The sequence below is a fragment of the Pezoporus occidentalis genome, unplaced genomic scaffold, assembly GCF_034315485.1.
Source record: "Pezoporus occidentalis ecotype Australia unplaced genomic scaffold, CSIRO_AGI_Poc_V1 ctg7, whole genome shotgun sequence".
In the NCBI taxonomy this organism is placed as follows: Eukaryota; Metazoa; Chordata; class Aves; order Psittaciformes; family Psittacidae; genus Pezoporus; species Pezoporus occidentalis.
The window spans coordinates 11,174,945-11,198,247 of record NW_026916052.1 but is presented as its reverse complement, the minus strand read 5'-3'; the positions used below and the strand labels follow the sequence as shown (position 1 = coordinate 11,198,247).

The 23,303-nt window shown below is 45.5% G+C and overlaps 1 protein-coding gene across 2 annotated transcripts in view; it reads right to left on the bottom strand.

The window, feature by feature from the left end:
• AKAP12 (A-kinase anchoring protein 12) overlaps positions 1-11,692 on the bottom strand; it is a 32,487-nt gene extending 20,795 nt beyond the window's left edge. For both annotated transcript variants that reach the window (XM_062641900.1, XM_062641901.1), the window contains exons 1-2: positions 11,447-11,692; positions 1,809-1,995 (exon numbers count right to left, since the gene is read on the bottom strand). In XM_062641900.1, coding sequence (XP_062497884.1) covers positions 1,809-1,995; positions 11,447-11,584 — 325 coding nt within the window. In that variant the 5' untranslated portion in view covers positions 11,585-11,692. The remainder of the gene's footprint in view (positions 1-1,808; positions 1,996-11,446) is intronic.
• Between the last annotated feature and the right edge of the window lie 11,611 nt (positions 11,693-23,303).

The following is a 23,303-nucleotide window of genomic DNA, read 5'->3' as shown; positions in this document are numbered from 1 at the left end:
TCCAGAGGGGTGGATATAAAGTTAGGAATATCTTAACGTAGTCTTTACTTGAAGAACTATCTTTCCAATGCTTTACCAGACAGATTTTATTTGTGCCTATGGATGACATCATTTTCAGCTTTGTTACCAGAAAATAAGTGCTGCATCGTCTCCATTAACAGGCTTTTTTACTTTGTGAGCAAACACATAGAAGTTTTTTTCCTTTCACAGAAATTATGCTACCATGTAGGTTTGGTTCCACTGACAGTAGTGAAGTAAATCCCAATTAAAACAGCAATATCACATGACCACATGAAAAAATATTACCAAAGAAAGTGAAGAATTCTCAGGCAATCTACTCATACACAAACTCCTAACGTTACCTACGTGATTATCTTACAGGTCTTTTCCAACACATGATGCATTTAGTCCCATGTAACTGCATGTCTGCATTAAAGGGAGCTTCTCACTTCTTCTTCATTACATGTCCTAGGAACACAATTTCTGTACAACTAAAGCTACAACCAAGAATTATTCAACACGAACTTTAATCTTCAATTTAACACTCATGCCCTTTTAAAGGTGTTCACTGTTACATGATCCAGAAGTTGAATAGCAACATGAAATCTTCTGATGCTACTTCAAATCATCATGTATTTTCCTTCGTCACTGTTAATGAGTATCCTCTCTCCATCCCTATTCACTTAAGAGTGAAATTTTCAAGAGAATCAGTGTTTATCACGAGTAAGAGACAAAATATGTTGCCTCCCATGTGCCCAAAACCTCTATCAATATGGTTAAAAGAAGAAAGCACAAACTCTCAGCATAAAACATGGCAACCTTCTATTGGGATAATAGTGCTATGGCAATTATTCTGAAGATGTGGCAAAGAATTGCCTTTATTAGAACCCAAACCCCAAAGTACACCAAAGGCTACACAAATGCCTTGAGCTGCTCTACAGGCTGACACTGAAGAATGTGCTCCCTCCTATTCCTTCCCCATCCCACTCTCTCACACCAGTATTAGTTGCCTTCTCTGACTGAAGGCTAAGCCTCCCTCTTGCCATCCCTGCCAAAAAGGTCAGTATGCAGCAGGATCACGGGAGCAGATCTCTTGCCATGCTGCTGTGAATGGGAGCAGAGGGAAAGGGCAGCCACAAGATGCTGATGAGGGCAGAAGGGATGGGCAGCACAGGAGAAAGAGTAGCACATCTCTGACTGTGCAGCAAGGTGAGAAAGAGATGCCTAGGACAGAGCAGACGGGTGCCTCAAGTGAGAAAGGTTTTGTGGTTGAAATGTGTACCTGATTAAAAGGAATAGGAAAGGGAATTTTAATCAAGGTAGAGCCAATGGATCAGCAGCCTGTCACCTCCTGAGTTCAAAACAGTTTATCATCATCAGTATCACTAATGAATGAACATAAATAGATTTCTGCCCTATGAAGGAAGAGACAGGGCTGTGCAGTGAAAACTCTCAACGTAAGAACTGGAAACTTTCAGGTAACTGGTTGAGCGATGGGCAGCAGGCAAGCAGAGGCCCTGCAGGGTGCACTGAGAGCAGAGAACCACCCACCCCTGCAGGGGAATGGGTAGCATCCCCTGCCACTGAGACTGACAGCTTCAATCCACAACCCATTTGATATTCAAAGTCCGCTACAGGGAAAACACCTCTCAGCAAAACAATACCCTGAAAGAAGCACTCTAGCAACCAAGAGATTCACTTGAGTAATACCTGATCACTAGGAGTCAGTTGAGCCCCATTTCAACTTCTCACTCCATTTAGCATCCAGGCCTCTACAGTCGGTATATTAAACACAGGTTTTCACTTACCATTTGTTCCAGCAGCCTCTGCTTGCTCTCCGGATGGTCCTTCAAGGGGTGAAGGCACCTCTGACTGCTGCCCATCCAGCTCCTGAGGTGCTGTAATAGCTCCTGGCTGCTGTGGCTCCTGGGGTGGGGCACCATGCTCCAAACTGTCTTCATTAATATCAGGTACTGGTGAATGCGCATCTAAAACCTGCACGTCCAAGGTTGAAGGATGGCAGGGAAGGAGAAAGAGAGAACGATGGGAAGAGAGAGGAAAAATAAAACAAAAAATAAAAAGAACATCAGTATCAGGCAAGGTTTTCCCCCACACAGCATATTGTTCTTTCATTCTTATTTTGCATATAGACATGCAAGCATTTTGGGAAAGAAATACTTCTGTGCAGCATTCCTCCTTTTCAAAATAATTAACTTAAATAAACTAAAGTACTTCTGTGAGGAAAAGAAAAAATAAAAGACAATCTGGGACTATTTACTGTTCTCCCACGTGAAATATCTGGAAGAACCAAGTCTTACAGACAATGACCTATAATCTTGTATAGAAATCGGTTTCTACCATGAAGGAAAACTTCAGGATAACATGAGTCTAGCTGATGGAAAAATATTTTACATTCTTCAACATGTCTGGCATAATTGCCCTGATATATGCATGAATCCTGTGTTACAGGCGTTGGTATTGCTCCCCTGCTTATGCACTTACCTGATCATCACAAACAATGCAATTACAAAGAAACTGAGCTATGCAGGACAGAAAGCAGAAAATATATGTATATATAAATCCCATGAAGAAATTTAATGAAACTGGGATTAAAACTAGATTTCTGGGGGCTCAGTTATTAGGCAGAGAATATTATCATGGGGGGAAAAGCTTTGCAATTCTTTGTGACTCTGCACTGTAATGTTTGAAATATTTTCTCTGGATTTACTAATATATGTGAAGAAAAAAAACCCTCTTTTTCAGCTTCCACATTTGATAAGATTTTAATTATTTTCAGAATTTGTATTGGCTTGCCATACAAAAGGAAGCTCCTTTCAGAAGCATATTTTTCTTTAAAAGGTATGAAATGTTTGTGGTCATCAAAATATGCTTCCTTACCCTTTAATTATTTAATTAACTAGCTTTCCAACCAAATGTATTGCCTTCCAACATAATCCATTTCAATCCAACAGAAGCCATCTCAACTAATTAACCATGACTTACATCTCTATTCCTGAAGCATAGGTTTCAAGTTCCTCTGGTAGGACAGCAAACCTTAATTACACATCATTGTCTTATTACTCAGCTGGACTCCCAAAATACTGCCACTGAAGCCCTGTTAATTATGTGAAGGAACCACAGATAATCCCATCTTTCACTGTCATGTAACATCCAAATGCTTGCAGTGCCAAACTGGGATCAGAAAGATGCCACATTCCTGACAGCTCTCTTCCAAAACCCACTAAAATAAGCATCTGAATGGGGAGATCCATGTATTTATTTTCATTGGGAACTAGCCTGCTGCAACAGCATTTCAAATCAGCATACAAACAACATTCCTCTTATCATCCCCTTTCCACGCGCTGGGCAGGATCCAAGAGAAGTGCCATACCCCTGCTTCCACAGGCAACAAAGTGTGCTTTTGGGTTCCCAGTTCTCAGTTCAGAAGCCCTTAATTAAGCCAGATTGTTTCCACCTGGCATTGCTGTGCTCCTCAAAGCTGCCTTTCACAGCCACATAATCCACCTCACGAAAAAGGACCCCATTCTGCTCTACTGCCAATACCACAGATGGAATAATTTGGCTTCAGAGTTTTCACATGCTGAGACCAGATATTAAATAGAAGAAATACGGAATGGCTCAACACTCAGATTACATTCCCACTTCCCACATCATTCTTCTCATAAATCTAAAACACAGGAACTCAGGAGGAATAAAAATGCCACACCACTGAACAAAGGCATGTAAACTCTGGGAAGCTCTTCTGCAGTTGCATACAGCATTAACTGAGTGGTAGCAACTGACTGAAGACTTGCAACAAATAGACAAAGAAAGTAACAATCTAATTCTTAAAGGGCTTTGAGATTCTGCAATATGCATTAATTAAAAGACTTTTTTTTTAATGGTAAGTTTTACTCATTCATTCTTGTAAGACGACTGCTAGTCCTGCAAACACAGGAACAACCTTAATTTTACCAGCTCTAAGGGCACTTGGCTATCTGGAGATAATCCACAGATGGCTATTTCGAGATGACACCCTCAGAATTAGCACCAACAATTCTTTGAAGTCACAAGAAAGGCAATAGCACTGAATATCTTAGCACTCCTCATTTCATTTAAACATTTCCTTGCCTTTCTTTCCAAACCTCCCCCAGTCAGCAAACCATTTGAAAGCCCAATGTATGCATATACGTGTATAGACACAAAGTCCACCATCTGCAGACTCTGCAAGGAACTAGGGTGCAAAGGGACTGGGGACCCGAATGAAGTACAACTTGTCTCCTTTTTAAATTGAGCTCTGAGTGTTATGACAAAATATTAACTATGGCAAAACTAAATATTCCTCCAGCTCTGAATTTATTTCACAGTCACGATGCATTCAGGAAAAGAGTGACTATATATCACCCCAAAGATTCATGACCAAAATTCAGAAGTCACTGGATCTGGCAGATAACCCTTTGGATTTGTAAAATGCTGTGACAGTTCCCAGTATGAACAGCAAAATTAAATGTAAAAACATTATTAAATGTAAGAATATAAGCACTTTTTACTAGCAGTTAGCATAATTATAATCCCTGTTCACCCTGTACAGAAATTCAATTTTGAAAGCAGGCTCAGGGACAACTGAGTAAAAATGTAAATACATTAAACCCCTCATATTCTCAAATTTGACCAGACCTGCAGCATAACCTTACTCTGCCAGGGAGTAGGAACCTTTTTACCCCAGTCTCCTGGGAAAGAGTTTGATGCAATTCTTGGCAAATTTAGGTTTTCAAATCAAGTGTCGTGCTTTAAATAATTGAATAATCAAAATTTTAAAAAATGGTGGTTTTGTTTTTTTGTTTTTTTTTTTTTTTCAAATTAAAATGCATGCAAAGGAGAATAAAATATGCATCTTTGGGGGGGAAGAGGCTGTAATGTGAAGGGAGACGCAACAGCATCATCAGTTTAAAAACAAAACCGTTTTCTGTTCTGAGGAAAGTTGCTCAGGCTCTTCATGAAGGCCAGTGCAGTATGTCCCACTGCATTAGTCCTCAAAAGAAACTGATTTCCATTTTCACTCACATTAACTGCTTCATTTCACTGAAGGGATCTGAATCCCAGTTCAGTCCAATTATGTCTAATTTAGTGAGCTGTGCTCTTAATTCCATTGAGAATAGTTGTAAGGCTTAGACAAATATAAACTCAAAGTTTAGAGAAACAGGTGAAAACCTTAGAGACAAAATTAATGGTATTAGTAAAGTCTTTATTCAGCTCTGTGTATTTACCTGCAGGTAATGAGACATTACTACCAATTATAAATACTGGCAGGTTTATCAGCGCGTATCAGGTTTCTGCAGCTCACATTCATCACTCTCCTCTGATTATTAATTAATTTATGGATGTGCTGTCACATAAATGCAAGAGCAACTGAAGAGAACTGGCTACCCAGTTCAATGATCCTTCAATTTCTTCCGCCCCAAAACAAAGGGCCATCAGTGAAACAACACTTCAGCTTTTGTCATGCCACTACTATACATCATGCATGTATTTTTTAAAGATTCCCCTCATATCCACCACAAAGGTGGAAGCAAAGGGCAGACACACAGCTAATGAGACCAGAAAGCACAGGGCTTGCTGCTCACATCACTCTAACCAACAGCAGCTTCTCCTCCATTTTGCATATAGTGCTGGGTCCAGCTGTTGGACTGCATTAAATGCATACAAAATGTAAAATGTATGAAGAAAACACAAAGATTTACATGAGATATATGGATGAACAGCAGGTCCCTGATCTCTCACTGTACATTAGTGCATGCCTAATTCACACACTGTTCTGAAGGGGCCAGCAGCAACCAGCTTCTTCCCCTACCTGCAATCACCACCATTCCCAACATTCCTTGTACCAGACCCAAATCATTCCAGGGATTCCTCACACCAGGCCCAAATGCACCCGAGTTAATTTTGCCTCATTCTGTTAATCCTGCTACACTGGTTCTGCATTAGATTACTAAAATAGCCAGATCCAGCTGTCTGAACAACTGAGCAAACTCACATAATGGTCTCTAATATTTTTCTTGAAGTTTGATTTTGAAACTCTGGGAAAGCTTGCAGCACTGTGGGTCTGCTATGGGGGTCTGCTCTTATCACACGCTGCTTCATTAAAAAGAGCTTCGAACACCAACATTCGGGAGAAAAAAAATCTGAATTTAGGTCATTCCAGCTCTTTGTTCACAGCAGTTTGTCTTGTTTTGCATTAGCTAAGGCATTAGAGGTTCATGGGACAACACAAATTCCAGGTGGAGAAAACATAAGGCCCCTTACTCTCTAAGGCACATAACAACATACTTAATTCCAGCACCTTCTTTCTGGGTAAGATTTCCTGCAGACAAAGCCAAGAGCCTTCTTGTTACTTTTCATTCCCTCAGATCTATCCTCTTCTGTCCGAACTCTCAGCCTGACTTTGTTATGACACTTCCCCATGGATGACTACCCTCAAAATCCATGGGGCTAAACCAAAACCAACAACTTTTGTTCCCGAATCATCTTTAGGATCTCTTCCTGAAACCTGCAAAGGAAGTATTACTCCCAATCTGTCATTCTGGTCTGCACTTTAAGCCTGAGCCAACCTGAGCTCCTTCCCAGTCTCTCCCCTTTCAGTTCTTCCTGCATGGCAGCCCTCACACACAACCTTGCCTAAGCATTCACAGGGGTGCAACTCACCAGTGGGCGCTAAGGATGGGTCAGAACAAGGACTGAGCTCAAAGTTACTCTCCTTTTAGTAACTACAACCAGGGCTTGCATTTCCAACCAGAAGGCCTTTCAAAGATCAGACACTCCTCTTTGCATCTCTTTAGCCTCCACCACATCAAACACAAGCTAATTGCCTTGGCTTTCAAAGTGCCCATACACTCCCTTCTTCCCTCTTATCTCCTACCTGATTAGAGGGTTATTTCACGCTTTTGGTGGACCCATGACACCAATTTCCATTGTGCATTTTTTCAGTTCAACATTTTTATGCTTTCTCCCCAGCCACCCCACAGGCACGGGCAAGCCTTCAAACCTTACCACCAAACTACATCAGCCTCTTCCTTCCCATTCAAAAGAAAAGTACTTAAAGGCAATCAGACCCCGTTGCACCAGGAGAACCCTGCAGCCTTGTCATTCAGATCAAGTGCCTCAAAGTGGGCCTCTTAGAGACACAGTCTGAGGACTTTCCTCAGATACTTGATTAAGCTTAGTTTTACCATTGCTAATGCAGTATTTTCAGGCTGACGCAGCTCCCTCACCAGAACACAGTTGTTTAAACAGCAGATGTAAGTCTGTCCCAGCTGTTATTTGTCAGGCGCTCAGACAATAAGACACCCTGACATCTCAGCTGGTAACCTCTTTAGAAGGGACAGTTCCAAATATTTACTGTCTAGCAGACACTTGCTCTCATTACAACGCAGGTAGCGTAATCAAGTTACTACTCAGAAACAGGAACCATCCCGAAAACACTGTTTGAACAACTCACTGCTCAAGTGGGGGCTCTCGCATGCGAGCAAGCCAGGAATTCACCACGTGACCTTTTAAAGCCATCAATTCCCATAAAATATTATCTCTGCCAAAGCTAGGTTTTGCTGCAAGAACAGCCTATTAGCACACTGGTATTTTTCCAGATTCTCTCTTTAGGATTTCCCCTATGCTATTTCAGGTAGCTGTTCCAACACCCCCTCAGCAGGGCCGCAAGAAAAAACCTGTATTAAAACTGGTACCTTGAGCTCCTAAACAAAATAAAAGCAGGGGGAGGGGGTGATTGTAATTGCTTTAGCTGAGATGTTGGTTGGATGACGAAGCTCTCCTCATGTCACCCACATGGCTCATAGTTGCTTTCCACCCCATGGGACCTTGGAGGGCACCACTGCGGCAAGCGGCGCACTGACATATCTTTCCAGCTCTCCCTGATGCTCAGCATCCAAATGGGAAGTCAGGCAAGAGGCATGCCACTGCTATGCACAGAGAGGAAGCTCACAAGATGGAGGTGCCCAAACCAATCCAGCCATGTGCTGCCAACAACAGTAGTGTCACTCTGCCCAGTCCCAGTCAAAAATGCCTGACTGCTCCCCTGCAGTTGCTTCTGCTGTCCAAGTCCCAGAAGCCAATGCTTCTTGCTGAATCAGCAAATAATGACCTCACCAACGAGGCTGAACAGCTTTCTAGCTCCTTGAACAAGCTTGCCCACTGCTGGAAGCAGCAAAGGGGATGATGCAGGTGCTGCAGCAAGGAGGCAAGAGCACAGGATCCATTCCAGCAGACACCTCAAAGCTTTTAAATCCTTCTCAGGCCAAGATTCAGGTCTCTGTGCTGCTCAGGGCAGTGTGTCAGGGAGGTTTCACAAGCAGACAGGGTCTACCAGCTCACTGCCACCAACATAGAGAGGTTTTCCATTTCCCCTCCTGCGCCGTAGCAGCTACTTGCCTTGTTCTGGCTCTGGGTGTCACCTGGGCATCACAAGAGTCAAATGAATTCACTAACACATCAGGGAATAAAAAAAAGAAAATAAAAACTTAAAACTCCGCTGTTTCCGGAAGGCATAGCGAGTTTAATCTGCTTATGGAAAGGCAAGGCGATGAACAAACACAGTGTTGAGGTGGGACTGCATCAGCTGGGACCAGAGAGAGAAAAAAAAAGGGAGAAAGAAAAGGAGAGGGAAAAGAGTATTGCTGCTCAAAGGACAAGAAGATAACTACATCAGATAGATCAGCCTCTGTGAGCCACACCCCGTCCCAGGATTTCAGTAGGACTCTGGGTGTTGATTCACAAATCCGATGCATTCAGTTCAGGCATGCGAATGGATTAGTACCTCCAGGATCTGTAACACTCCCCTGCAGAGGGGCTTCCTGCAGAGGGTGGCTATGCGAGATAAGGAGCAGCTCCTCCACTGCCAGAGTTTAAGCCTTGTCTGCTACAGTAAAAAAATCCCACCAGTTCCATGTCCCATAACATACCAGGCTGGAAACTCTGAAGCTGCTTTATGTGCAAGTCACCAGCAACTTGTGAAAGGATGGGGTGAACAGCTGAGGTCCCAACCTGCTGAGCATACATTTAACCTGCAGTGCTTGTGAGACAACACCGAAAGACTCCTAAATATCTCTCACGTTGTAGACGAAGTGCTTTACGAGGTCTCTCACATCTCCTAAGCTGTGGGAGTGAGATACACCAAAATACACACCTCCCCTTCCAGTAACCAGGACACCCCCAAAAGCTGCTATCTAGCCAAAGAGTCACATGTGAATAACAAAACAGATTAAAGATTATAATATTGTCCCCTTCTAGAAGAAAGGGCAAAGAGGCTTTTCACCATGTACAAAATACAACTATGCCATGAAATAAACCTGGTTTAATATTTGGAGGAACTTCAAGTGACAAAAAAAGCACAGCTGCTGTGAGATGTTATAACTTGTATTAGACTAGCTGCCTAGACAATTCATTTGTGATTGACCTGCCAAAGCTCAATCAAGTTGGATCCCATTAAAGTCAGTTTTCCAAGTTTTTCTTCTAAAAGAAGGGGGTACGATTAAGTGTTTTAGTTTGGAAAGTGCAAGAAAGAAAACCATCTTTCAAATGTCCCCACTGTATCATCTGCAAACAAATTAGCTCTTTGACAGATTTCTCCAGGGGCAGTGCAGAATCTGGTAATTTTCAAATTCAAAGGGCTGGAAACAATAACAATGAAAAATTGTGTCACAAATCTGCATGAAATTACCCTACTGTAGTAAGAACTGACTACATGATACACAAAAAAAAGTATGATCAAACTTCATTAAAACTTATTTTGCTTTTTATTTAATGTAATGGAGGGCAAAAATAGCTGTTTCAGAAGAACAGTAGTAATATAACTTCTTACAGCAGTGAAATGATAAAAGAACTTCCCATCTTTAAGTAGTTCTACTTAAATAACAAGGTAAAAATCTATTAGAAAGCATTTTTCCTAAAGTGTCAAAGACATAAACAACTATATTAATAATAACAATCTGCATGTGACAACAGCATCAATGGTATTATCTTTTACTGGGGGTCCCTATTCCTATAACTGGATAAATATGGCTACTAATGTTATGTCCCATGGTCAAAGTCACATTATCTTCATTTTTAAACAAACGCAGTAACCAAATGCTGGCCCTCAATAACTCACTCATGTCGTAAATTCAGCACCTGAATTACAGAACCGTTCAATGCAACTGCTAAATATTTTGTTGACCAACACCAGCCCCTAACACTTAGAAAGGAAAACAGAATAAACCTCGGTTAATTTAAAGTTTGTTCTCAATGTGGCTTTCAAATCTGTCAAAACAAGCACACGGAGGTCTGAGCGACAGCCAGGAACTATGGGAATTTCAACTTGAAAGTTAAATCTGAACCACAAGGTCAAAGAAACAAAGTCATCACCCGTTCCCAAGCTCCAACGCACCCACGCGCCAGCTACAGAAACTTTGGAGTAACCCAGCTCGGAGGGCCCGAACTCCGAGGCGCCTGAAGAAGGGGATCTTGGTGGAACGTGGTGTTATTTCCCTCCTCACCAACTAATGCCTAACCCCGAAGCAACACTATGTGAAAGTGCAGATGCACATAACCTCCCTTTCAGTCCCAGAATCCCCTAAACGCGCCTATTCCAGAGGGATAAATGGGTTCATTCATAATCTATTTTTAAACACCAGACATGTTTTAAAAAAATTCTTTCAATTCTTCAACGTCCTTAATAAAAATAACACATACCTAGAGCTCCTTCGCTCCCCACTGGCTGAGAGTTGGTGAGTCACTCCCCCTTTCCCCCCTATGCGGTACGACACCAGGGACCGCGAAAGCCGTGCATGGCCACGCCGCGGCCACCGCCGCCCCTTCCCCGCTCGCCTGCAGCGGGGTCTGCGCCTCCGGTGACCCAAGGAATAGGGGGGAAGAGGCGGGCGTTGGGGGGGGGGGGGGGGCCCCCCCACAGCGATGCTGGCGCCCGGCTGAAGACACGGCAAAGCGGCGGGCTAGCCGCGCCCCGCCGCACCTCCCACCTGCATCCCCGGGAGGGCAGAGACGGGGGGAGGCTGCGGAGAGCGGCGGGAGCGCTGGGTACCGCGGCGCTGGCTGCAGGACCGCAGTCCGGAGCTTTCTTGGCGCAGACCCCGCCGAAGGTTGGTGCGGCCGTTCCTCCTCCACCACCGCCGCCACCAACCCCCCCCCGGGCTGTACACAAAAGCGGCGGCGCCCCGCGGCTGCGCTCACCCCCCGCCCCGCCGCTGCCACCGCCGCCGGGAGTTTTATGACTGCGGCGCTGGCCGCGGCACAGCCCCAGCCCTGCGCACAGCCCGCAGAGTGCCCGACGGCCGCGGCAGGTGCCCGCCGCCGCGGCGGGAAAGTTTCCCCGGGCTGGGGGTGCGGCGGGAGCCGCCGCCGCCCCGCGTTTTCCCCCCACTCCTCCCCGCCCCTGCCTTACCTTGGCGGGCTCCGCTGGAGCCTGGGGCGCCGCCGCTTCTTCTGCCGGCAGCGGCTCCGGAGGGGTGCGGGGGGGTTCGGCGGCGGCCCCGGCCCCGTCCTGCGGGGCGGGCGGCTCGGTGGAGCTGCCGGCTCCCATGGCGCTGCCCCGCGGCCGTGCAGAGCCGCGGGCGGGGGCTGGCGGAGGGCGGCGGCAGCGCAGCCGGGAGTGAAGGAGCCCGGCTCTCCGCAAACTCCTTTAGGGAGCGAGAGGAGGGGAGAAAAGGGGAAAAAAAAAGAGAGCGAGAGCCAGCGAGGAAAATCACCTCCTCCCCTAGTCCCCCCGCCCGTCTGCCTCTTGCTCCATCACATGAGCAGAGCCCCGGACACGCCTTGCAGCATCAAATCGGGCTGATAAGGAGCGGCCAAGGGGGGCAGCGCCCTGCCCGCTGCCACCGCCCCGCCGCCCGGGGCCGCTCCCCTCTCGGGACCGCCGGGAGGTGCCGCCGGGGTGGGGTGCACCGCATGGTCCCGTCCCCGGCCCCGTCCCTCGGCGGCTCCACTACCGCGCTGACTCAGCGTTTCAGCCCCCTCCCCGCCCTCGCCGGGACCGGGACCGGGACGAGCCGGCGCCCGACAGCACCCTCCAGGGGCTCCGGCCCAGGAGCTTCCCCCCCCCCGCCCGACCACGCTCCCCGGCACCCCGCGAGGCTGCTGCCGGCTCCTGACCACGGGGTTCGGCTCCGAGAGCGGCCAGCCTCCCGCGCCATGGGCTTGCAGACCTCGGCCATGCTGGGCCTGACTGCGAGAGGGACGTCCGCATTCATCTGGCGCACAAGAGCAGGGTCCTATGTCTGGGGTAACTTTGGAGGAAAAGAAAGCAAAATCATTCTTCTTTTTTTTTTCCTTGTCATGCAGGACAGGTTGCCGTCTATCATTTCATGCCAGATTATGGCGTAAGCAAGCAAGGCAAAGAACATGGTGGTTTCTCTCCTAGCCCAGAATACACAAAGGTTCTTTTCCCCTGTCACAGAAAGACCAATGCGTACGTAGCCATGCTTTTACCCAGTATTTTCCAAAACTATCAGAGGGGAAATAGCACATACATTAAAATAAACCAGCCACAATATTCTGAAAGAGCAGCAAACCAATCCATTCACTGTTCTCTACCATAAACCTAAAATCCTTTTTTCTAAACACATAGGTCTGTCCATCCTCCATGGAATTCATGGTTAAAATCAGGTATGATCCAAAAAGTTCATATCACCTACAATAGAGCCATGTACAATTTCCTTTAGAACATTTAAACCAGTCCTCACTCACTAAAACCAGATTCTTAAAAATGCATTCTACAAATTGCCTGATTTCTTCACAATGATCAGGTTTTTCAGCTAAAAAAATCAGGACATATCACATCAATGACTGAGAAAGCCCCTGCACCAAATCCCCTGAGCTAATAGGAGAGTCTACCACAGTTGCTGGTATTCAGCACCACAAAGCTAATGTCATGGATCACACAGGTGGAGCCAACATCTCCCCCTTTGTGCTTAGTCTCACTCATTTTCCGATCAACCTTTTTTCTTCCATGTATGTGTGTGTAACAGTGGGAGCACATTGTCCTAAAGCCACTTACCTCCCCAACTTTTCTCTTAGTATTTCATTATTGTTCCTCATCTCCAGGAAGTTAGTATTGGGGCATCTCTTTTATGGGAGAGCAACAAAAGGGCGTGAAAGTCAGTTCTGCTGTCACCTGGTTCAGGGAGGTAGAAACAAAACCCAGCAAAAGTGGTGACTAAACTTAGGCCAAAGCTGCTGGGGAGCTGCATACCAAAGGGCAGAGTCCTTACTGCAGGAGCAGTATCTAATACACCCTGGCCTCCAGGCAGCCTTTGAGGCAGCAGAGACAGAGCATTTGAGGCTCTTCTCCAGAGAGAAGAGCCACAGGTCTAAGCTTCCAATGGTGTCTAACCAAGACTGTGTATAAGAACATCCCCACAGCCACCTCATGCTACTGGACCACCCATCAGCCAGCACCCACAACAGGGGAGTGAGGAGCCCTTTCACAGCCTTTCCTGACTCATCCTTCGATGCCCGTATGCCCATGTCTCTACTGGAGGAAGAGCTGGCACCACCTCCATTCCACCAACAGATCTACCTTCCTCCTTGCCTTCAGCTGCTCCCTTCCAGGCACCGGTGAGCACTGAGGCCAGCCCGGCTCCTGCAGCGCCATCTTGGGATCCCCTTCAGCCATGGACGTTGGGCACAGCACAGGGATCTCCTAGGTGTTGGGGAGCGGTGGGCCAGCTGTGGGGCTCCACAGCACATGGAGCAGCTGGGAACAGCACATGCAAGGGAAGGAGAGATGAGGGGTTTGCCAACGAGTTTCTCAAGAAGTGCAATATGACATAATTCAAGGTCTGTGCCATGTAATTTCACTTTTCACTGCTCATTGACCACAAAATGCTTTGTTCGCAAGCAGCAAGAACACAGCCTCCCGCCTAAACTTGCTCCTCAGCCCTTTTGCTGGTGCCTGGCACCACATGGCTCTGTGCCCAGAAGTCTCAGAGCACAGCTGCTGCAAACACCACAGCTGAGTGAGACCCTCCTCAACGCCCATCCACTGGTCATTTTCTGAATGCGGATACCTTTCTTTCTGCTGGAGCCCTTTGGCTACATCTGTACGATGAAATGAAATGTAATGGAATCTGCTTTCTGGTTTTAAGGTCGTGCAGTGCAGCATGGCTTGTATGTACACACCCCACTTCTCCCCGTTCTGAACCATCTCTGCAGCCATGGGCCAGTGTTCCAGCCCTCTCTAATCTCTCATGTGGGCATAGCTTCTGTCTCCTTTCCTTTTACATTTACTTCTTTGCTTTTATTGTCTTTCTTGGACTAAATATAGCATTTTCCTGAAGATATCCAACATCTCCACTCTCACCCAGAGACCAGTCAATTCCTTCTTAACCCTTCATGGTGTTCTGCATGTTGGCTGTACAGAAGGAATCACAATGAATGACAGGCCATACTCTGGCATATGTCAGCCCTTGTTTCTCTACCTTCTGCCTGTGTGCTACAGCAGTTATTGTCCAGACCTTTGCCTGAACACCGCAACTGCCTTTTGCTATATAAAAGTGGTTTTCAGGCATGAGGTCTGTTTCTCTTGACAGCTTTTCCAGTGAAGTGGAGTCACGTATGCTTCAGATGATCCTCTTCCAAAGTCATCAGGTGTTGGTGCTGAGGCAAAAATATTCAAGCTATCAAAACAGGCATGCATGCACACTTTTCAGGTTGAAACCAAAGAAGCCGAAAACATAATATAAAAGCACTACTGGCATGCTATCTGGACCACTGGAACATCTTTGAGGAAACTCCTGAGAGGTCCAAGCACAGACCTTCCAAGTGGCAGGACTGTCTTTTAACACTGCAGGTAGCATATGACTGCTGAAATCTGGGTAATGTTCATAATGAGATTCAAAAACACAGAGCCAGTGGACAGAGCTTAATATACTTTTTAAAATTGCTACTTTTCCGAAAGCATTTATAATCGGTGTAAGCGGTGCTGATGCATTAGTAAAGAAGAGATGCCTTCTTTACAAAGAACCATGTCTCAGCCTGTGTCGGTGAACTATTTTCCTGCTGTCTTCTGCTCCATTCATGACTTTCCCCATCCACTCCTTGCAGCCTTGTCTCTGTTGGTCCCTGCAAATGATGACGGGTGAGCATTGCTGCTGCCTGAGGAGCAGCAGGGTGGCTGGGGAGCCAGCAGCAAGGTGGGGATGGAAGGGCTTGTCCCCAGCATCTGGGGAGGCACTGCCTGCCCCGCTTGCGTGCCAGGGGTTCCCTGTATCTGATCCAGGTCGGCTTTTCACAGGTTAGTGCCTGAGGGGAGCACTGGCAGCTGCCTGGAACCGTGTTTACACAAACACTCCTGCTGCCTTTATCAGCAGTGGAGCCGCACTGGGATATTTTTGGCATAAAAGCTAAGTGGAAACATATCATATAAGTGTTCTTGAAATGGGAAGCTCTTGAGAACATACCTTAGATCTGCTCTGACTTCACCTCAGCTGTATTTACCAACTATCTTCAGCTTTTTCTCCCCTTCTTTTATCCTTTTGTGATAGGAAATCCCAGGGCACTGCTAGAAATAAATGCATATGCCCAAAGAGCCAATGTGTGTCAGCCTAACAAAAAACTGGCGAGTGTATAAAGAAGAAAACGACCAAAATAACCATGTAAAAATAGTTTGCTTGCAAGAGGATTGATAAGGCCATAGGAAGAAACAACAAGAAGGGAACACATTTTGCAAATTTAGCTGGGGGAAGACCCTTTCTTTACTTCCCAGGAGCTAACATACCCAAGAAAAATCACATCCATCAAACAGAACCTCTGAATCTGTTATCACAGAGGTGATCTGGATCAGAAAATACCTATTCATAGATAAAGACACATATCTGTGCAATTTAAAAAGCAATGTTAGTAGCAGAAATTGAATCTCAGTCTTGAATTTGACAATTATTTCAGTAAAGGTTATACATTTGAATAGCAAGTGTGTTGTACAGTGTGTAGCCGCACCGTGCTACTGCAGGACCCAGAGACTACTGTTGAACATCCAGAAGCCATTTCAGGAGAGGCAGACCCAGCCTTAGTACAGTTTCTCTCCTCACCAGTTCCTCACTTACCCTGCTCTTTGCAGGAGGTGTTAGACAAATACTTTGAGCTTCAGTAGTCATACTTTCATCACCTGCCCACGGGCAGTTCTTCACAGGAGCATATGAGTTTTCAGAGAAGGAAGAAACTCAAAAGATTCCATTTCATCATTCCCCTATAATGCTCAGTAGTCTACTTTCCTGCTAAGGAGGGGAAAGCTACACCCAGGCTGAAGTTTAGTTTCACATTATTAGTTTGATAGTCACACAGTATAGTAGGAGAATAAATAATGTGATGTGCAGGTGCAAGGACAGCAGGTCACCAGTGTGGACACCAGCTTACAGGCAAGCTTAGTGACAGTGGCAAAGATGGAAGAATGTGACCTCTGCTGCAGTGTGTTATCTGCTGTACAGATAAATGCATCTCCCCAAAAAGCCTTTCAGGAAGTGCTCTGAGGAAATTCCTCATCAAGGGAGGAATGCCCAGAGGAGAGGGATAAAGAGGCACAGAAGGTCCCTTCAACGCCATTACCTCATTGTCCCAGCAACAGGTGAGTGAGGCTCTTTTGTCTTCAGAAGGAAATCCCCTAGCTTGGGACCAAGCCTACTGACTGTTTAGAAATGCCTTGGCACTCCTGCTGTCATCAAGACTGGAGGGTTTGGAGGCAGCAGGTGCTAAAATACCAGTCTGAAAATTAAATTTACATCTAGAGTGGACTCAGAATAAGTTGGGTTGGAGGGGACCTCCGGAGGTCATCTAGTGAAGTTCTGTCTAAAACCAGAGTGAGTTTCAACCTTAGATGAAGTTGCTCAGGGCTTTGATCAAGTGAGTTCCTATTCCTCCTTGACTATTGCCAGAGCGTGCTCCATACATGCCCATCAGTAGGTGAGGAAAACACCTTCCTTCACAAGTCTGGGAGTTGCTCAAGGATGCCCACCTTTGCCAGTCACCCAGCAGTGTCTGCCAAGCCTGTGTATCCCTATCTCCCCTCCCAAAGGCTTGGTGCCACATACACACCGTACCCCCCCTGAAGGGAGACCAGGCACCCAGCTCTGCCCACCACCCCGACAGCCCCATCCCTTCTCAGGAGCCTGATCCTGTAAGGGGGAAGCAGATTGTGAAACTGCTCTCTGCACCTCTCCTCTCCCACAGGAATATTTGCCCCTCTCCCTCCCTCCCCCAGACAGTTTCTCATCATGTTTTGGGCTTCTTGGCCAAGCCAGGAGACATTTGCAGTGTGCAGTGTAGAAGCTGTGAAGTCCATCTAATCCTTCCTCCCGCGATGCACTCCCCAAGCAGGGTCTATCAACCTGGGAAACCTCTATAGCTGCAGGTAGGAAATGGCAAAATGTTTTCTGGAAAGGAAACACAGACACCACCAGGATCATGTCTTAGTACTGTCACATACTTCCTCTGGCCGGAGCAAACACCGGCCCGCTCTGCTGGTGCCCACCCAGAATGATGCTGCAAAGATAATTTTCCTAGTCGGTTACCTTGACCTGTCTCCTTGTAGCATTCCTCTGGCTCTCCATCAAGGAAGATTTACTTGTCTTTGGCTTCCTCATCTAACCCCACCTTATTTATAATCTGTCTCTCAGTATTGATGATGATCACAGCTACCCACCTCCTTCATTTTCTTTTGAGATTTTCAAACAGGAGCCTCTGTGCTGTGCCTTATGCTGCTCCTGATGCCTGGAGGCAATGTCCTTCAAAACCATCATTAAATCATGCCTTTGACATGTCAGCTATAGAAAATGGGACAGCAGTTAGATAGTGATGTGGCTGACCTACAATTACTGATTACTCAGCAACATTATTTCCTTATTTCCCTGTATCCTTCCATCAGCCCATCACATCTATTGCAGACGCATCAGGTTTTGCCTATGAGAGTCACCCCTTTGCCCTGACCCCCTATCTGTGTGGTTTCAGGCTTGGCAGGAGGGGGTCTGAGCTCAGAGGGGTCCTGTGTCCCCATCAGTGGCTGAGTTTTGCTGGTGAGCCCCTGTGCCTAGGGCTGCAAAGCTGTCAGTGGTCCCCAGGTGGGCAATGCCTCCTCCCTTTCCTGGTTGGTGCTTGTGGCCCCTGAACTGGGGGAAGCTGCTAGATCTGCTGTTTCTGCTGCTTTGTAATGAAATTGTGAATTCTTCGATGCAAGGAAAATGCTTTTGTTCTGCCCAATCTGATACCGAATACAGAGGGAGTCTGTCTATGACTTGATGTGCCTGTATCTGCAGTAATACAAACAGTAAATAGGCCATTCATAATTTATCATTTTTGCTGTGAGTAGTCAATAGAAATTTTAGGCTGGTCGTACTTTGACTGACAAAGTACAAAGCAGCATCCAAACTTTTAACCAGAAGCTTTTAACCTTCTGTCAGCATGATCAAAAATAAGATCACTTCCAGAAAAATAAGCAGAAGAAAGATAGCCAGAAAGATAACCATCATCTTTCAGACTTCTAAATAATTCCCAAACTGGGACTTGAACTCAAAGCATTTTAGCCTTTTTGTTGTCAAGGCACATAAGAAAGATTACTGATGTAGGAAGGAAGCAAGAAGCATAGTGAGCATCGATCATGTCTATAATCCAGTTTTTGTCTTACTCATTGTAAAAGAGGGCACTAACACACCTGACAAGGAGGAAACCTTCAGCAATAATGAGGACTATCTACAGCTTTTGTGTGGGTCTGCCTGTTAGTCTTGGAAAACAAAAAATAGCCTCTGGGATGGAGACTGAAGTCTTTCTATAAAGCATCATGTACAAATGTAAAATATAGATCAACTGTTGCAGTTTTAACACATGAAAAGGTAAAATGGTGGGTGTCCACCCTAAAGAATATATAACAATAGTAGTATGTAGTCAGTAGGTCCAGCTCTCTGCACCTCCATTGTAACAGTAGGGATAGTTATCCGGTGTCATTTCTATGGCTGGCCAGGCTGCCCCTGCACTTGAAGTGATCTTTGATAAGATTTCAAGTGAAAGAGGGAGAGAAAGACAGAAAGAAAGAAGGGAAGGAAGCTTCCCCCACTTCAAATTCTTCAGGCTGACCTGTCAGCTTCTATGTTACTACATTTGGATTTGAATTTCTCACCAAGGTCAGAGCAGATTAGAAGCCGCTTTCATATCTGACAGAAATACTACTCCCCGGTGAACAGGGGGGGTGTAGCTCCAGCATCTTTAAGTGGAGAGCAAAGTTCGGTCTTCTCCAACCCGCAGCATGGAGTGTGCAGGGGCCTCCCAGTATTAACTCTGATTGGCACCAGCGGGTCATCTTCTCTCCATAATCCCACATCCTCCCCCTCTCTGCTTGGATCTGAGATTCAAAAAACATTACTGAAAATACCAGAAAAACATAGCGAGATTTGAAAGATCAGATGATGATCCCATGATCACCAGCATTCATTTCTTTTTGTGCCATTTGTGGGCAATATATAATATTTGTTCCTAAATTACCCTTAAAACACAACAGCAGAATTATGTGCAGCCAGGCGAGGGCTTAATTTCAGGAGTGACCTCAGGACTCACATTTCCTCTTGCCTGAAGCTCAGTTCACATTTGTAGGGAACTTGCTCAGTGGGAGACATGTTTTTCTTTAATGTTCAACAGCTGCATGGAAGCTGGGCAGCAGGAAAGACAGAGGGGCAGGCAAAGGATAAAAATAATATTACTGTATCCCCCCCTTGTCTTTTAAAACTCCAGTTCCTTCAAATAAAAAGTAAGAAAGTCTGAAAATCCTGATGTGATGAGACCAAGGCACATAGGATGAGCAGCATGTCAGGGGCCAGAAGGGAGCCTGAACAAAGCACAACATCCATAGTCCAGCCGTGTTTACAGAAATGTCTGGCTCCACCAGAATTAGTAATTGGATGCTGGAATGCAGAACGGCCAGAGGTTTTTTTTTTCCAGTATAGATCTAAATAACACAGTGCTGTGGAAACACAATGTGAAAGCAAAAGGAAGAAAATTTTATTAGAAATCTTTAGTTTAGAGCAGACTGGCAGAGTAGGAGGGTTTGCTGAGGAAGATGTTTGGGGAAGATGCATGGTACCAGAAAAGGAAGGAGACTGTACTAGTCAGCAGGTGACTACAAAGTGCTGAAGGTCAATGTTAACCAGAGTTTTCCATTTGGACACTTGACTTCCCATATGTCCTGTATCTATGGGAAATTAAGAAGGGGAAGCTAAAGGGGAAGCAAGGAGGAAAGAGAGGCAAAGAAGTCAGGGGTGGCAGAAATTAGCAGAGACATAGGGATGATGGTGAAGGACTCCAAAGACAGAGGAAGCAAAGGGCAGGTAAGAGGGAGGAAACAGAAATCAGTGGGATCTCAGAAGCAGCAATAAGGATAAAGGAATGAGGGAAAGGGAGTAGATTTTTTTTCAGGAATATAGTGTTTGGTTTTAAAAATGAATGCAAAATAGTCACAGGAGGATTAACATATGCTGATGTTGTCATATCAATGAGCACTTTCCAGCTGAAATCAGGAGCTGTTGCCTTGCCTGTGGCAACCAACAGCCCTTCATCAGGCTGGTGGGCTGACTCCTTGCTCAGTTTGTGCTTATGTGGGCTGATGGGGAGAGTATGAAGGTAATACTGACAGAAGATAGTCACTCTTTGTCTGTCCTGACTCTGCTACAAGACCGGACAAGGTGAAGATACTTGATCTTCCAAAAATGCAATTAACAACTTCAAGATGTCCATCCAGGGACCAGGAATTTGAATTGGAGCATTCAGGGTTTATCCTAGAAGAAGTCAAGGTTTCTCAAAACACAGACTCAGAAGCAAGTACATCTGTCAGGCTGTAGAGAACGGAATTGGCCATGTTTCTGTGGCCCCCAGGGGAAGCAGGTACTGGCAAAAGCCTAGACTGGGAGGCTGAGGTGGGCTTTGGCATTCAAATGGTTCATGGATAAGTTCCATTTAACACTGCAGAGGAGGGTGACTTAAGGACCAGAGATGTCTCAGAGCAATACTTCTGCAGAGAAGTGCTGATGCTCCAGGCATGGCAGCAGCCCTCTAAAGAAAGCAAGGCTTTGTACCAGCATGGGTGCTACCCTGTAGCTTATTTCTCGTTGAATTAGTAGTTGTAAATCACCACTGTATTTGCCAGTACAAGTTTGAGACTCTTCCTGTGACAGTGGCATAAAAAAATCTTTCCAGCACAATATGAACCCTCTGGCAAAGCTTTAAACAAGTTGTTTTGGATTATGCTCCTGATTTTAAGACCTGTACTCATATTTAAGTGGTGTAATGCAGAAGCTCAGTTAATCCCTTTGGCCACTGTACCTGACAACCTCCAAACTGTTTCAGTAAGACTACAAGCAATTAACATGGCCACTAAGTGATAACAAAACTCAAGTGGAATTTTACTCTCAAAGGTATTGACCTAAACCTGCTCCCAGTAAAGCTGGTTGCAGGACAGGAGTGTTCCCAGAGGACTCTGAGCTTACACTGAAGATGTGGTCTGTGCCTGGCAGGCATTTCTCAGCACCAGCTCTTCACCATGTAGCATGCAGGCCCACTGGTGGAGCAGAGGGTCTCCAATGTCTGTTCCCTGGTTGGGCATAGTTGCCTGTGCTGGTGCCAGTGGAGAAGGGACCTTACTGGGTCCAATTTGTCCTTCTAGCCAGAGGCTGGAAACTTAGTGCCTCATTTATTCATCAGCGGTCTCTTCTCAGTGTTGAAGTTATCCAGCACATACTGAAATAAGTTAGTTTTTGAGAACAGCTGCTTTTTAAAATCATGTTACTCTTCTCAAGTCTGAAGTGCTAGGCACACTCAAAAGTCAGAGGCGATAAGTTATGCTTTGCACGTGTTTCTGCTTTTTGTACATCTTTCAAATGACAAGCTGGGACCTCTCACTGGTTTGCACAGGCTGAGCCCTGCAAATGATGTCAGTGAGCCTCTGTGCAACCTCGTGCCACCCAGCAAGCTACAGACAGGGATCAACTGGTGTGATGAAAATTATAGGTTAAGCCAACCTCTCTGTCAGCTTGTGACTCAGAGGTCAGAAGTGACGGGAGCAGAGGTACTGTCCTGACAGATGAGACTAAAGTCCATTTAGCTCAGCGGTGTGACACTGATACTGCTCAATACCGGATTATTAGAGGAGAAAAGATCTCTTGATGAATGCTTATGAAATCACTTTTTATTTCATAGCTTCTGTTTTTGCTAAGCACTGTTATGTAGTGGCTGACAGATTTCCTTGAGGAATAAAGTGTTGCTTTTATTTTTTATCTCCCTTACTGCATATTTTAAATCTGATTTCCAGAAACAATAAATATACTTGGAAACTACCCCAGATTGTGTTTTTGTAGTGTCAGGAAATAAACCTGGCAATGGAAAAAGTGATAACATCTTCTTAGGGTTTTAACCACCCTCCATCTGATGCTATGTTTTTGTCATTTTAATCTCTATTTCAGTGAGCACTAAATCTGATTTAACTACTTTGCACATTACTTTAATTTCAAATCCATTGGCCACTTATCCAAAGCATATAATAATGTGACTACCTTCCATACCACAAAAGGAATGTGAGATGGTAGTGTAAGATAGATGATTAGTTTTTTCTTTTTCTGTCTAGACATCCACACTGCAGTATCAAACAGATAGATTAGTCAGATTACTCCTCTGTCCCAAGGGGGTTTTCACATGATTATCTGATCCCTTTCAAACAAATGGAGTGTGTGCATCAGTCCGAGAGGCAACGTAAGGCTGCCGAGAGCCATATTTCTGCAGATTGCCCTAAAGGCACAGGCAGGAGGTCTCTTCCCTTCTTAGGGTTAGAAATGCTGCAGGAGTTAATTGCCTTTACATAGTTGCTGTGGGCTTCCCATCCATCAGCTCTAAGAATATTTTTTCCAGGAAAGGGTGGTGGTGCAGAGGCAGAAATTCCCTGCAAATGGGGTGGTGGTGGCAAAAGGATTCCTCTCCCTCGTGTTCCCATTCTCCAGTGTAGAACTAAATACAGCATCAGTGGCGCTTTCAATATTAAAGTATTCTCATTGCAGCAGGGGTTAGTCTAGGTGACCTTTAAAGGTCCCTTCCAACCCAAATGATTCTATGATTCTTTTCTCATAGGAATGTGTTTATTGTCTTGTGTTGTCCTTGTAAGGCTTGGGTTCATTTTTTAGCTTTGGGAAAATTTATGGGGAGAAGCAGTCCCCCTGGCTTTTACAGGAACAGATTTTTTCTGATACAAGAGAAGTTTAGTTATCTATCTGGTAACTTTGTAG